Source organism: Mya arenaria, chromosome 1 (genome assembly GCF_026914265.1).
Source record: "Mya arenaria isolate MELC-2E11 chromosome 1, ASM2691426v1".
NCBI lineage: Eukaryota > Metazoa > Mollusca > Bivalvia > Myida > Myidae > Mya > Mya arenaria.
Genome location: NC_069122.1, coordinates 22,487,365 through 22,502,224, shown reverse-complemented (window position 1 = coordinate 22,502,224; position 14,860 = coordinate 22,487,365). Strand labels below are relative to the sequence as shown.

At 37.2% G+C, this 14,860-nt stretch overlaps 1 protein-coding gene across 4 annotated transcripts in view; it reads left to right on the top strand.

Annotated features, from left to right (window-relative positions):
- The window catches only part of LOC128232845 (uncharacterized), a 383,378-nt gene that overhangs the window by 121,728 nt on the left and 246,790 nt on the right, over positions 1-14,860 (top strand). For all 4 annotated transcript variants that reach the window (XM_052946615.1, XM_052946639.1, XM_052946631.1 and 1 more), the window contains 6 exons: positions 92-225; positions 3,534-3,764; positions 4,036-4,155; positions 10,804-11,005; positions 11,173-11,421; positions 14,075-14,210. In XM_052946615.1, coding sequence (XP_052802575.1) covers positions 92-225; positions 3,534-3,764; positions 4,036-4,155; positions 10,804-11,005; positions 11,173-11,421; positions 14,075-14,210 — 1,072 coding nt within the window. The remainder of the gene's footprint in view (positions 1-91; positions 226-3,533; positions 3,765-4,035; positions 4,156-10,803; positions 11,006-11,172; positions 11,422-14,074; positions 14,211-14,860) is intronic.

The following is a 14,860-nucleotide window of genomic DNA, read 5'->3' as shown; positions in this document are numbered from 1 at the left end:
TAACTCTGAAATAATAAATTATAAACTATCCCCAAACAGCTGGAAAGCTGCTTTATATGGTTATTAAAAGTTTGGAATGTTCTGTCTGTAGGTCATCTGGTTCTCATGTGTGGTTCATGTTTGACTTTGGGGATGGACATCAGGAGACAGTCCCTGGACTGCTGGCCTCCCATATGAATGTAGATGTGACCATGTTTGCTGACACCAGCCACACTTTCACTGGCAGTAAGTACTAAGCACTGAGACTGATATTGTAAACATACTCCACATAGTATTTGAGTGTGTTAGGGTACTAGAAACAAGTACAAGTAAGTTGACATTGGACAAAATGCAGATAAGGCCACAACAAATTGATCATTTGTTCGTCGGATTTGCCACACCTAAAATTCGAAAAATGAAAAAATATTAGATTATTTTGTCGCGCGTTTTTTTTTTTGTATACTTTTCAATTTCCCCTATTTTCTGAATTTCCTTTACTTAAAATTTAAACTTGCAACATCGACGTCGTTTTTTTTTGAAGGTATTTCTATGCTTTACATTCTTCGCGAGCAATCTTTCCTCGTGTCAGGACATAATCAGGTCAGGGTAACCGCAAAACAGCTGATTTCTGTTGACAGTCTTTTTTGTTAGGCATATTTTGCAGGACGCACCGTTGTTATTCATTTCCGGTATTAATTTTCAGTTTACTAAATCAGTTTTAATAGTTTTCATAATGTAAAATACACATTTTAAGTGAAAATCAGTGTCATAGTCAATGGATTATAGTCTTCAGTAAACAATAGCAGTTTCACAGCGTCGAAGGCAATAATTATCTATGTGTGTTTTTAATAATTCATTGTTTTGTACTCAAAATTTAGTGGTAGATAATAACTAAATCTGATTTTGAGTGTAAAACTTCTATTCAAATACACGCCGGACACACGACTTACAACCATTTAACATGTTCACGTGAGTTTTTTTTTTTATTCTAAAATGCATTTCTTAGTATTCATATACTCAAGTGTTATCAACAGATAAAAAATTAGGACTTGTAAATGTTTTAGAAACTGTCTGTATGTACACATATAGTATTATAATAACATCAGTAAAACCAGAAAATACAACCTTTTATAAATATAATGACTGTTTTAATTTTCTAAATTCTTTCTTTTTAAGCACCATTCAATTGTAGCCACTATTCCCCGGGCCTGGAGGGGGGGGGGGGGGGGGGTTACAATTGACTGGTGCATTATCGCACTTATTTTCTTTGATCAATTATTGATAAAGTGGCCTGTTTCTTACAGGCATTGAAGCTATGGAGGCTGTCATGTTATTCTGTTTCCAGGCATGGACCTATAAACCATAGGTTCGTGGTCAAGGCGAGGTCTTGAAACGGAAACATCTTTAATCCAACACCTGCACTTAATATAATGACCAGTGCCACATTTGCAGATTTGTTTGCTACTGCTTCAATTATATTTTCCCACAATTCAATTCACAGTGTATTTTTTTTTTCAGAAATGTTCTGTGTTATTTACATTTTCAATATTCTGCCATGTCATTTATGTCACTACAATTATATCGTGTGATTCAAGAGGTTCAAATTTAGACCTGACCCAATATTTAGAAATGCTCAAATGATAAATTACTCTTACTTGTCTAAAATGTTTTTTGTGATAGTAAGTTAGATTAGTACAGAATGAATACAAGTTGTTCTTTTTATCCCCCGCCTATGAAATAGGGAGGGGGATATTGAAATGGCGTTGTCCGTCCGTCCTTCCGTCCGTCCGTCCGTCCGTCACCTGCGTTTTCTCAGTAACTAGCCGGTAGAAATTCATGAAACTTCAAATAAATATGAACCACTATACTGGAATGATGCCCGTCCAAAAAAAAATTTGATTGGTCAATTGTCCTTGGAGTTATTGCCCTTGATTTTTTGAAAAATGCACATTCACAGCCATTTCTCAGTCACTAGCTGGCAGAATTTCATGAAACTTAGAATAAATATGAATTACTATACTGGGATGATGCCTGTTCATTTTTTTTTTGGATTGGTCAATTGTACTTGGAGTTATTGCCCTTGATTTTTTGAAAAACTCTCATTTACAGCCATTTCTCAGTAACTAGTTGGTAGAAATTCTTGAAACTTGAAATAAATATGAACCAACATACTGCGATGATGCCTGTTTATTTATATTTTGGATTGTGTAATTTCTATATGAGTTATTTGCCCTTGATTTATTAAAAGATCCATGTTTGCAGCCTTTTCTATGCAACTAGCTGGTAGAATTTCATGACACTTGGAATAAATAAGAACCAACATACTGTGATGATGCCTGTCTATTTTTCTTTTGGATTGGTCAATTTTCCTTAGAGTTATTGCCCTTGATTTATTAAAAAATCATTGTTTGCAGCCGTTTCTCAGTAACTAGCTGCTAGAATTTAATGAAACTTGAATGTTATATGAACCAACATCCTGCAATGAACTTCTTCGGTGAATTTCTACGGCTACATTTTTATATCAACTATTGAGTACTATTTTGCAATGATTGATGTTTCCGAGTAAGCAGTTTCGGAAAAGACAGTTTTATTTAATCATCCCTCTGATTTATTTCGTTAAAATTTTTTATCATAAAGTAGTCCCGGTCGATATTTTATAATTTGGCTCGGAAAGGGATAAACCAATGTGCTTATCTTATTCTTTCAGAGATTTTTTTTAACCTTCAAGCACAAACAAGCCATCAAGCACAAACAAGCCATCGTTGGCGGGGGATATCTTTTCACTGAAAATGCTTGTTGGTCTTCGAATAATTGCACGTTACTGTGAGGAATGCTGTCTTTACAATAATATCCACTTTTATATGCAATGAATATTAATAGTAAAGCACTGGATCTTATTGCATTTGTTAAATATTGAGACAGATTAACATGTGATACAATCAAAACCTTTTTTATAACTGAGAACCTTTTTTTGCAATTAAAAAGCTAACTTATCATAGTTGTCTGATAAATTTGGAAAGAAATATACATTTTTTTTTTAAATTTTTTTTTTTGCTTTTCGCTCGCCTCTGATTTGCCTTAAATTAAAAAAAAAAAGTTTTTTTTTCGCTCGCTCGCTCCTACTTTTTTTTTGCAAAATCCGTAGAACAAATGGTCAGTTTGTGTATATTTCACTGGTCACCTGTGTATGTTCAGTCAGAATGTGTCACCTGTTTTCGGAATAGCAGTGTACAACTGTATTTACAAACTTCATAGGGAGGAAGGATAGGTCACCATGAAAATATGTTAGATACTGAAGGCTTTCTGTATAGACAGGCCAAAATACTTATGTCTGTCTGTCCCACCTGGCCATCTGAGGGCATTTGTCAAGTTTTTGTGACTTCTCTTGTTTCTTTTTAAAAAGGATAGACAAATTCTTGGAAATAATTGATTGTCATTCTTAGATTTAATTTGCAATTTTATACTTCAGTTTTATGACGTAAGATATCATTTTACTTATCTAGAGGAAGATGTCCTTTCTGAACAAATATAAACATGTGGTTCACATGTTTCAGTCGGAGAGTACAACGTAAGCGTGACAGCATACAACTGTATTGGAAAAAAGATGGTTCATCTAGCGAAGACATTTTGGGTTCAGACTCCACCTTCTGACCTCCACTTTTGTGCAGGTCAGGTGTCCTCAGTCAAGGTTGGGGAGGTGATGACACTGTGTGCCAATGTAACATCTGGAACAGATGTGATCTATGACTGGAAACTAGGCGACCAGTCAGACTTGGTAAAAGCAGGTACGCACTGAAGGGATTGTTTTATGGATTTTTATAAGCATATTGGTGTATTGTAAGATCATTATAAGACTGTAATGTATGAAGGGTGAGAGTGGTGTATAGAATTCTGACTCTCACCCAAGAGGTCAGGTGTTCAAGCTGACCAATGTCACCTTCTTTTGGCCTCTAAAAAATACATCAATATTCAGTTCCTCCATGGAAGACTTAGGTCTAAAAGTAATTCAAATAATCTTACAGCTGTCATTTTCTTTAATGTGTGTATGCCCTACAGGTCCATGGATTAGCCACGTTTACATGACATCAGGAACCAGGAAGGTCTCTGTGACCGCCAGGAACCATGTGAAGAAACTTGTGCAATCCATCAACATCCTGGTCAACTATCACATACAAGGTAAAGTTTACTGTTTAATATGTATGTTTAGTCAATATGTGTTCATCAACTGTTCACCTTTGTATGTTCAGTCAATATGTGTTTATCCACTGTTCACCTGTGTATGTTCAGTCAATATGTGTTTATCGGCTGTTCACCTGTGTATGTTAAGTCAGAATGTGTTCATCAACTGTTCACATGTGTATGTTCAGTCAATATGTGTTGATCCACTGTTCACCTGTGTATGTTAAGTCAATATGTGTTAATCGGCTGTTCACCTGTGTATGTTCAGTCAATAAGTGTTTATCCACTGTTCACCTGTGTATGTTAAGTCAATAAGGGTTTATCCATTGTTCACTGGTCACCTGTGTATGTTCAGTCAGTATGTGTATAGTCCACTGGTCACTGGTGTATGTTCAGTCAGAATGTGTATAGTCCACTGGTCAACTGTGTATGTTCAGTCAGTATGTGTATAGTCCACTGGTCAACTGTGTATGTTCAGTCAGAATGTGTATAGTCCACTGGTCAACTGTGTAGGTTCAGTCAGTATGTGTATGGTCCATTGGTCACCTGTGTATATTCAGTCAGTATGTGTATAGTCCACTGGTCACCTGTGTATGTTAAGTCAGTATGTGTATGGTCCACTGGTCACCTGTGTATATTAAGTCAGTATGTGTATAGTCCACTGTTCACCTGTGTATGTTCAGTCAGAATGTGTATAGTCCACTGTTCACCTGCGTATGTTAAGCCAGTATGTGTATAGTCCACTGGTCACCTGTGTATGTTCAGTCAGTATGTGTATAGTCCACTGTTCACCTGTGTATGTTCAGTCAGTATGTGTATGGTCCACTGGTCAACTGTGTATGTTCAGTCAGTATGTGTATGGTCCACTGGTCAACTGTGTAGGTTCAGTCAGTATGTGTATGGTCCATTGGTCACCTGTGTATATTCAGTCAGTATGTGTATAGTCCACTGGTCACCTGTGTATGTTCAGTCAGTATGTGTATAATCCACTGGTCACCCGTGTATATTAAGTCAGTATGTGTATAGTCCACTGTTCACCTGTGTATGTGTAGTCAGTATGTGTATAGTCCACTGTTCACCTGTGTATGTTAAGTCAGTATGTGTATAGTCCACTGGTCACCTGTGTATGTTAAGTCAGTATGTGTATAGTCCACTGTTCACCTGTGTATGTTAAGTCAGTATGTGTATAGTCCACTGTTCACCTGTGTATGTTAAGTCAGTATGTGTATAGTCCACTGGTCACCTGTGTATGTTCAGTCAGTATGTGTATGGTCCACTGTTCACCTGTGTATGTTCAGTCAGTATGTGTATAGTCCACTGGTCACCTGTGTATGTTAAGTCAGTATGTGTATAGTCCACTGTTCACCTGTGTATGTGTAGTCAGTATGTGTATAGTCCACTGGTCACCTGTGTATGTTCAGTCAGTATGTGTATGGTCCACTGTTCACCTGTGTATGTTAAGTCAGTATGTGTATAGTCCACTGTTCACCTGCGTATGTTAAGTCAGTATGTGTATGGTCCACTGGTTTCCTGCGTATGTTAAGTCAGTATGTGTATAGTCCACTGTTCACCTGTGTATGTTAAGTCAGTATGTGTATAGTCCACTGTTCACCTTTGTATGTTCAGTCAGTATGTGTATAGTCCACTGTTCACCTGTGTATGTTCAGTCAGTATGTGTATAGTCCACTGGTCACCTGTGTATGTTAAGTCAGTATGTGTATAGTCCACTGTTCACCTGTGTATGTGTAGTCAGTATGTGTATAGTCCACTGGTCACCTGTGTATGTTAAGTCAGTATGTGTATAGTCCACTGTTCACCTGTGTATGTTAAGTCAGTATGTGTATGGTCCACTGTTCACCTGTGTATGTTCAGTCAGTATGTGTATAGTCCACTGGTCACCTGTGTATGTTAAGTCAGTATGTGTATAGTCCACTGTTCACCTGTGTATGTTCAGTCAGTATGTGTATAGTCCACTGTTCACCTGTGTATGTTCAGTCAGTATGTGTATAGTCCACTGTTCACCTGTGTATGTTCAGTCAGTATGTGTATAGTCCACTGGTCACCTGTGTATGTTAAGTCAGTATGTGTATAGTCCACTGTTCACCTGTGTATGTGTAGTCAGTATGTGTATAGTCCACTGGTCACCTGTGTATGTTAAGTCAGTATGTGTATGGTCCACTGGTCACCTGTGTATGTTAAGTCAGTATGTGTATGGTCCACTGTTCACCTGCGTATGTTCAGTCAGTATGTGTATGGTCCACTGGTTACCTGCGTATGTTAAGTCAGTATGTGTATAGTCCACTGGTCACCTGTGTATGTTAAGTCAGTATGTGTATGGTCCACTGTTCACCTGTGTATGTTCAGTCAGTATGTGTATAGTCCACTGGTCACCTGTGTATGTTAAGTCAGTATGTGTATAGTCCACTGTTCACCTGTGTATGTGTAGTCAGTATGTGTATGGTCCACTGGTCACCTGTGTATGTTCAGTCAGTATGTGTATGGTCCACTGTTCACCTGTGTATGTGTAGTCAGTATGTGTATGGTCCACTGGTCACCTGTGTATGTTCAGTCAGTATGTGTATAGTCCACTGGTCACCTGTGTATGTGTAGTCAGTATGTGTATAGTCCACTGTTCACCTGTGTATGTTCAGTCAGTATGTGTATGGTCCACTGTTCACCTGTGTATGTTAAGTCAGTATGTGTATAGTCCACTGTTCACCTGTGTATGTTAAGTCAGTATGTGTATGGTCCACTGTTTACCTGCGTATGTTAAGTCAGTATGTGTATAGTCCACTGGTCACCTGTGTATGTTCAGTCAGTATGTGTATGGTCCACTGTTCACCTGTGTATGTTAAGTCAGTATGTGTATAGTCCACTGTTCACCTGTGTATGTTAAGTCAGTATGTGTATGGTCCACTGTTTACCTGCGTATGTTAAGTCAGTATGTGTATAGTCCACTGTTCACCTGTGTATGTTAAGTCAGTATGTGTATAGTCCACTGTTCACCTGTGTATGTTCAGTCAGTATGTGTATGGTCCACTGTTCACCTGTGTATGTTCAGTCAGTATGTGTATAGTCCACTGTTCACCTGCGTATGTTAAGTCAGTATGTGTATGGTCCACTGGTTACCTGCGTATGTTAAGTCAGTATGTGTATAGTCCACTGTTCACATGTGTATGTTAAGTCAGTATGTGTATAGTCCACTGGTTACCTGTGTATGTTAAGTCAGTATGTGTATAGTCCACTGTTCACCTGTGTATGTTAAGTCAGTATGTGTATAGTCCACTGTTCACCTGTGTATGTTAAGTCAGTATGTGTATAGTCCACTGGTCACCTGTGTATATTAAGTCAGTATGTGTATGGTCCACTGTTCACCTGTGTATGTTCAGTTAGTATGTGTATAGTCCACTGGTCACCTGCGTATGTTAAGTCAGTATGTGTATAGTCCACTGTTAACATGTGTATGTTAAGTCAGTATGTGTATGGTCCACTGGTCACCTGTGTATATTAAGTCAGTATGTGTATAGTCCACTGTTCACCTGTGTATGTTAAGTCAGTATGTGTATGGTCCACTGTTCACCTGTGTATGTTAAGTCAGTATGTGTATAGTCCACTGGTCACTGGTGTATGTTCAGTCAGTATGTGTATAGTCCACTGGTCACCTGTGTATGTTAAGTCAGTATGTGTATAGTCCACTGGTCACTGGTGTATATTAAGTCAGTATGTGTATAGTCCACTGGTCACCTGTGTATGTTAAGTCAGTATGTGTATAGTCCACTGGTCACCTGTGTATGTTCAGTCAGTATGTGTATAGTCCACTGGTCACCTGTGTATATTAAGTCAGTATGTGTATAGTCCACTGTTCACCTGTGTATGTTCAGTCAGTATGTGTATGGTCCACTGTTCACCTGTGTATGTTAAGTCAGTATGTGTATAGTCCACTGTTCACCTGTGTATGTTCAGTCAGTATGTGTATAGTCCACTGTTCACCTGTGTATGTTCAGTCAGTATGTGTATGGTCCACTGTTCACCTGTGTATGTTAAGTCAGTATGTGTATAGTCCACTGTTCACCTGTGTATGTTCAGTCAGTATGTGTATAGTCCACTGTTCACCTGTGTATGTTAAGTCAGTATGTGTATGGTCCACTGGTCACCTGTGTATGTTAAGTCAGTATGTGTATAGTCCACTGTTCACCTGTGTATGTTCAGTCAGTATGTGTATAGTCCACTGGTTACCTGCGTATGTTAAGTCAGTATGTGTATAGTCCACTGTTAACATGTGTATGTTCAGTCAGTATGTGTATAGTCCACTGTTCACCTGTGTATGTTCAGTCAGTATGTGTATAGTCCACTGGTCACCTGTGTATGTTAAGTCAGTATGTGTATAGTCCACTGGTCACCTGTGTATGTTAAGTCAGTATGTGTATAGTCCACTGTTCACCTGTGTATGTTCAGTCAGTATGTGTATAGTCCACTGTTCACCTGTGTATGTTCAGTCAGTATGTGTATAGTCCACTGGTTACCTGCGTATGTTAAGTCAGTATGTGTATAGTCCACTGTTAACATGTGTATGTTAAGTTAGTATGTGTATGCTTCACTGACCTGACAACGTAAGTTAGGGTTGAAATATTTCGGCCAAAGTTTTTATACAGGAATTGTTTATGGACACCTTTCAAAGGATTGTGTTTTGAGCAAAAGGGTCAAGGTCACTGTAACTACAAATAGAAAAATAAAACCGATGAAACTGAAGCACTCTAGTAAGGTTTGTCCTATTATGACCAAACTTGGTATGTAGGAAGAGATTATGGAGACCTCTCTTGGAATGTCATTTGGGGCCATTTGGGTCAGGTCAATGCCACTGTTACTAAAAATAGAAAAAAACTGAATCTCACAACAAAGGCTAAAATTCTTCCATTCATCATTTAAAACCTGGTTTTGTCGCATTGCAGCGTTTCTTATTTTTTCCATCATTTTTGGAACTGTGTCATGGCCTTTTTATGCCCCCACAAAGTGGCGGCATATAGGGTTGCCCTTGTCCGTACGTACGTCTGTCCGTCTGTCTGTCTGTCTGTACGTACGTACGTCCCGAAGATTGTTTCCGATCTAATTCTTGAAAACCGTTTGTCCAATCCTCACCAAACTTTAAACACATGTTTGTGACCATAATATCTTGATCAAGTTGGATAGTCATGGAAAATCGCTTTAGTCATTTAGGAGTTACGGCCCTTTTTTGCCAAAAATACTTCAAAAATATATGTTTCCAATCTAATTCTTGAAATGTATGTGTCCAATCCTCACCAAACTTTACATACATGATTGTGACCATAATATCTTGATCAAGTTCGATAGCCATGGAAATCGCTTTTGTCATTTAGGAGTTACGGCCCTTTATTTGCAAAAAAAGACTTGAAAAATACGTCCCGAAGATTGTTTCCGATCTAATTCTTGAAAACTGTTTGTCCAATCCTCACCAAACTTTAAACACATGTTTGTGACCATAATATCTTGATCAAGTTTGATAGTCATGGAAATCGCTTTAGTCATTTAGGAGTTACGGCCCTTTTTTGCCAAAAATACTTCAAAAATCATGATGGCTTATTTTCTGTGACAAAAAACCGAAGTGGGGGCATCCGTGTCCTATGGACACATTTCTAGTCTTATTAGGTTTTATTGTAAAAACTTTGATATTGGTTTATTACTTTACAGTGACAAAGGTAGTCTAATGTTGCTTATTGTCAACTGTTTTATAATTGTTTACCTTGTATACAAATAGCTAAAGAAGATATACAACAATGAAAATCAATTACATTGTCAAATATGGTAAACATCAAATGTGCAAATTTGGTTAAAATAAAATGTGCATTTAATAGTAATATATACAGATATTATTGATAATCAAAGAATATATCAAATATACTAAAACATAGAGACATAAGAACTGAAACAAAACTAACTCTAAAAAATAGTGAACACACACATACATAAAACAAATATTATGTGACAAAACCTTGTCACAAATTCCCCTGTCACATAAAATCAATGCTCCTGCATTGAAGATAATTATCAAACAACATGAGTACACAAACATGAAAAAGAAATTCGAATGAGTAAATGACAAATGATTGAAATATACATTATTTAACACATACAATGAATATATACATTTCACAGTGTAGTAAACATCAAATGTGCAAATTTGGTTAAAATAAAATGTGCATTTAATAGTAATATATACAGATATTATTGATAATCAAAGAATATATCAAATATACTAAAACATAGAGACATAAGAACTGAAACAAAACTAACTCTAAAAAATAGTGAACACACACATACATAAAACAAATATTATGTGACAAAACCTTGTCACACAGGCTTTATTTTTATTTCATAGTCAATTTATACTCTGGAATGGCATTTAATACCCTTAAAATTCTTAAATCTCAGAAGCTTCCGGGGGCCTCTGGCCCCCTGCACAACCTGCCAGGGCTTTGCCCTGGACCCACCGGGTCCCTGCGGCCCCCAGCAAAATAGTTCAGGTTTTGCAAAATTTCCAACTTTCACCCATGGGCTTAGAAGGAGTTATGGGGATCAGATGTTGTACACAACAGTATGGTCTTACTGTTGACACCCATGTACTTTCAGGTGTGGAGTTACAAGTGAACAGTACCATTGTGGCTGCTGGGGAGCAGATGCCATACACTGCCATTGTGAGGCCTTCCTACCCTAACTCCCCTTTGTATTACAAATGGAGGTTCAAGTCCTCTATTGTGAATAGAAATCAATGGAATGGAGAATTCAAGTCAATCTCAAACTATATGAGATATGCTTTCCCCTACATTGGCAGGTATATAAATTGTACAATAAATGTAATGATAAATACATCCAGCTTTACTTAAAGACAGCTGGACAAACAAAGGCATAAGGAATTTATAAGGAAACATAAAAACTATTTTGCTATTCAATGTTAAGTGCTATGTTATTGTTCTGATACTGTCCTGTTCATGCTTCCAGGTGTGTAGTGAGTGTGACAGCCTTCAACGCTATTAGTAACGCCTCTGCCTCCATTGACGTCTATGTGGTGGCCAGAATCAGTAAACTTGAAGTTGTATTGCTTAGCAACGTCACTGAGAGAGTAATCAATCGACAAATCAGATTTAAGCCCTTTGCTTATGGCTCAAACATGACTTTGACTTGGAACTTTGGAGATGGCTCAGGAGAACTGGTTACAAATAAAACAGAAGTCAATCATTCCTTTGCAAGGTATTTGATATTAGAAAAATGAAACCAAATATTTATATAAGTCTTTATATACTTCTATACAATAAGCTCCCTATGTCAGATATGCTATAAATTTGTGCCCTTTCAATCCCTGAATATGTCACATCTTTGAGTTGTTATATATCTGTTACCTTTCAATCCCTGAATATGTCACATCTTTGAGTTGTTATATATCTGTTACCTTTCAATCCCTAAATATGTCACATCTTTGAGTTGTTATATATCTGTTACCTTTCAATCCCTAAATATGTCACATCTTTGAGTTGATATATATCTGTTACCTTTCAATCCCTGAATATGTCACATCTTTGAGTTGTTATATATCTGTTACCTTTCAATCCCCGAATATGTCACATCTTTGAGTTGATATATATCTGTTACCTTTCAATCCCTGAATATGTCACATCTTTGAGTTGATATATATCTGTTCCTTTTCAATCCCCGAATATGTCAGATATTTGAGTTGTTATATATCGGTTACCTTTCAATCCCTGAATATGTTACATCTTTGAGTTGTTATTTATCTGTTACCTTTCAATCCCTGAATATGTCACATCTTTGAGTTGTTATATATCTGTTACCTTTCAATCCCTGAATATGTTACATCTTTGAGTTGTTATATATCTGTTACCTTTCAATCCCTGAATATGTCACATCTTTGAGTTGTTATATATCTGTTACCTTTCAATCCCTGAATATGTTACATCTTTGAGTTGTTATATATCTGTTACCTTTCAATCCCTGAATATGTCACATCTTTGAGTTGTTATATATCTGTTACCTTTCAATCCCTGAATATGTCACATCTTTGAGTTGTTATATATCTGTTACCTTTCAATCCCTGAATATTTCACATCTTTGAGTTGTTATATATCTGTTACCTTTCAATCCCTGAATATGTCACATCTTTGAGTTGTTATATATCTGTTACCTTTCAATCCCTGAATATGTCAGATCTTTGAGTTGTTATATATCTGTTACCTTTCAATCCCTGAATATGTCACATCTTTGAGTTGTTATATATCTGTTACCTTTCAATCCCTGAATATTGTTTTATACAGTGAAACTGTAATCGCTCGAGGACACCGGGGCCTAAGTGAAAACCTCGAGTGATCCGATGTTTTGAACTGTTGAACCCTTGTCATTTAATAGCAGTCATTATATGATTTTCATACCTTATTAAATTTCCTTTCATCTGACATGGCAATTTTTGCAACTTGCGAAAAATTTAACACCTGCAATCTTTTGTTTATTTTGGAACACCCTTTCGGAAAAATATGTGAAATTATGACCTCGTTCTAATCATTAAGTTTTGTGCATGATTTGTGTATTTGGGATTGGCAATGATGCTCGAGTCCTCGACTTATTTAGGTTTCAATCCATCGTCAGTATATTGTATATGAAAATGGAAGGAATAATGGTAGGAAGTAAGCCTAGACCTCCACCTATAACCAGTTCTTGAACGAATGTCTGTTCAAATGATCGCAGTTTTATTTTATCTGTTCCATTTCAATCCCTTCATGGGACAAATCATTGAGTCGTTATATATCTTTATATATCTGTTCCCTTTCTAGGTAACAAATCTTGAGTCGTTACATGTATGTTCCCTTTCAATCCCTATATGTGTCATATCTTCGAGTTTGATATCAGTTCCTTTTCCTTTCAATCCCTATATGTGTCACATCTTCGAGTTTGGTATCTGTTTCCTTTCAATCCCTATATGTGTCACATTTTCAAGTTTGATATCTGTTTCCTTTCCTTTCAATCCCTATATGTGTCACATCTTCGAGTTTGATATCTGTCCCCTTTCCTTTTAATTCCTGTATGTGTCACATCTTCGAGTTTGATATCTGTTCCCTTTCCGTTCAATCCCTATATGTGTCAAACCTTCGAGTTTGATATCTGTTCCCTTTCAATTCCTATATTTGTCACATCTTCAATTTGATATCTGTTCCCTTTCAATTCCTATAATTGTCACATCTTCGAGTTTGATATCTGTTCCCTTGCAATTCCTATATGTATCACATCTTCGAGTTTGATATCTGTTCCCTTTCCGTTCAATCCCTATATGTGTCAAACCTTCAAGTTTGATATCTGTTCCCTTTCAATTCCTATATTTGTCACATCTTAGAGTTTGATATCTGTTCTTTTCCTTTCAATTCCTATATATGTCACATCTTCGAGTTTGATCATATGTTCCCTTTCAATTCCTATATGTGTCACATCTTCGAGTTTGATATCTGTTCTTTTCCTTTCAATTCCTATATGTGTCACATCTTCGAGTTTGATATCTGTTCCCTTTCCTTTCAATTCCTATATGTGTCACATCTTGGAGTTTGATATCCGTTCCCTTTCCTTTCAATACCTATATGCATCAAATCTTTGAGTCGTTATATAACTTACACCACTACTGGTTTGCTTCCTAGCAAACACATTACAATTTGTATCACATTTGAAGCTACTTTTGCATATGAGCTTTGACCAAACTTTAAATGAAATAGAAGTTTGACTGCCGGGAAGATTATAAAAGATCTTAATTATCACATTTCTACTTGGAATCTAATTAGAGAATAGTGAAGCTCTCTTTAAAATGAATAATATTAAGTAGTCTAGAATAGAAGCTGTTCACTTTCAGTGAGAGTGTATACAACATCACTGTGCTGGCCAAGAACTCACTGGGCTCCCAGATAGCCCATAAACTGCTGTTTGTACTGGACAAGCCCTACTGTGATGAACCCAAAATTGTCATTATCAGTAAACCTTACACCAAGGTAGGGGGGTAAATAATAATAGAATAGGGGAATTAGTATCATCAGTATACCTTACACTAAGTTAGGGGGTAAATAGGGGGAATAGGGGATTTGTGATCATCAGTACAGCTTACACTAAGGTAGGGGGTAAATAGGGGGGAATAGGGGAATAGTGATCATCAGTACACCTTACACTAAGGTAGGGGGAATTAGGGGAATTATGATAATGGGGGGGGGGGGGGGTTGTGATCATCAGTACACCTTATACAAAGGTAGGGGGTAAATAGGTGGGGATAAGGAAATTGTGAATATCAGAACACCTTACACCAAGGTAGGTGGGAATTAGGGGAATTATGATCATTAGTACACTTTTCACCAAGGTTGGGGGGAATATGGGGAATTGTGATCATCAGTACAGCTTACACTAAGGTAGGGGGTAAATAGGGGGGAATAGGGGAATAGTGAACATCAGTACACCTTACACTATGGTAGGGGGGAATTAGGGGAATTATGATAATGGGGGGGGGGTTGTGATCATCAGTACACCTTATACAAAAGTAGGGGGTAAATAGGTGGGGATAAGGGAATTGTGAATATCAGTACACCTTACACCAAGGTAGGTGGGAATTAGGGGAATTATGATCATTAGTACACTTTTCACCAAGGTTGGG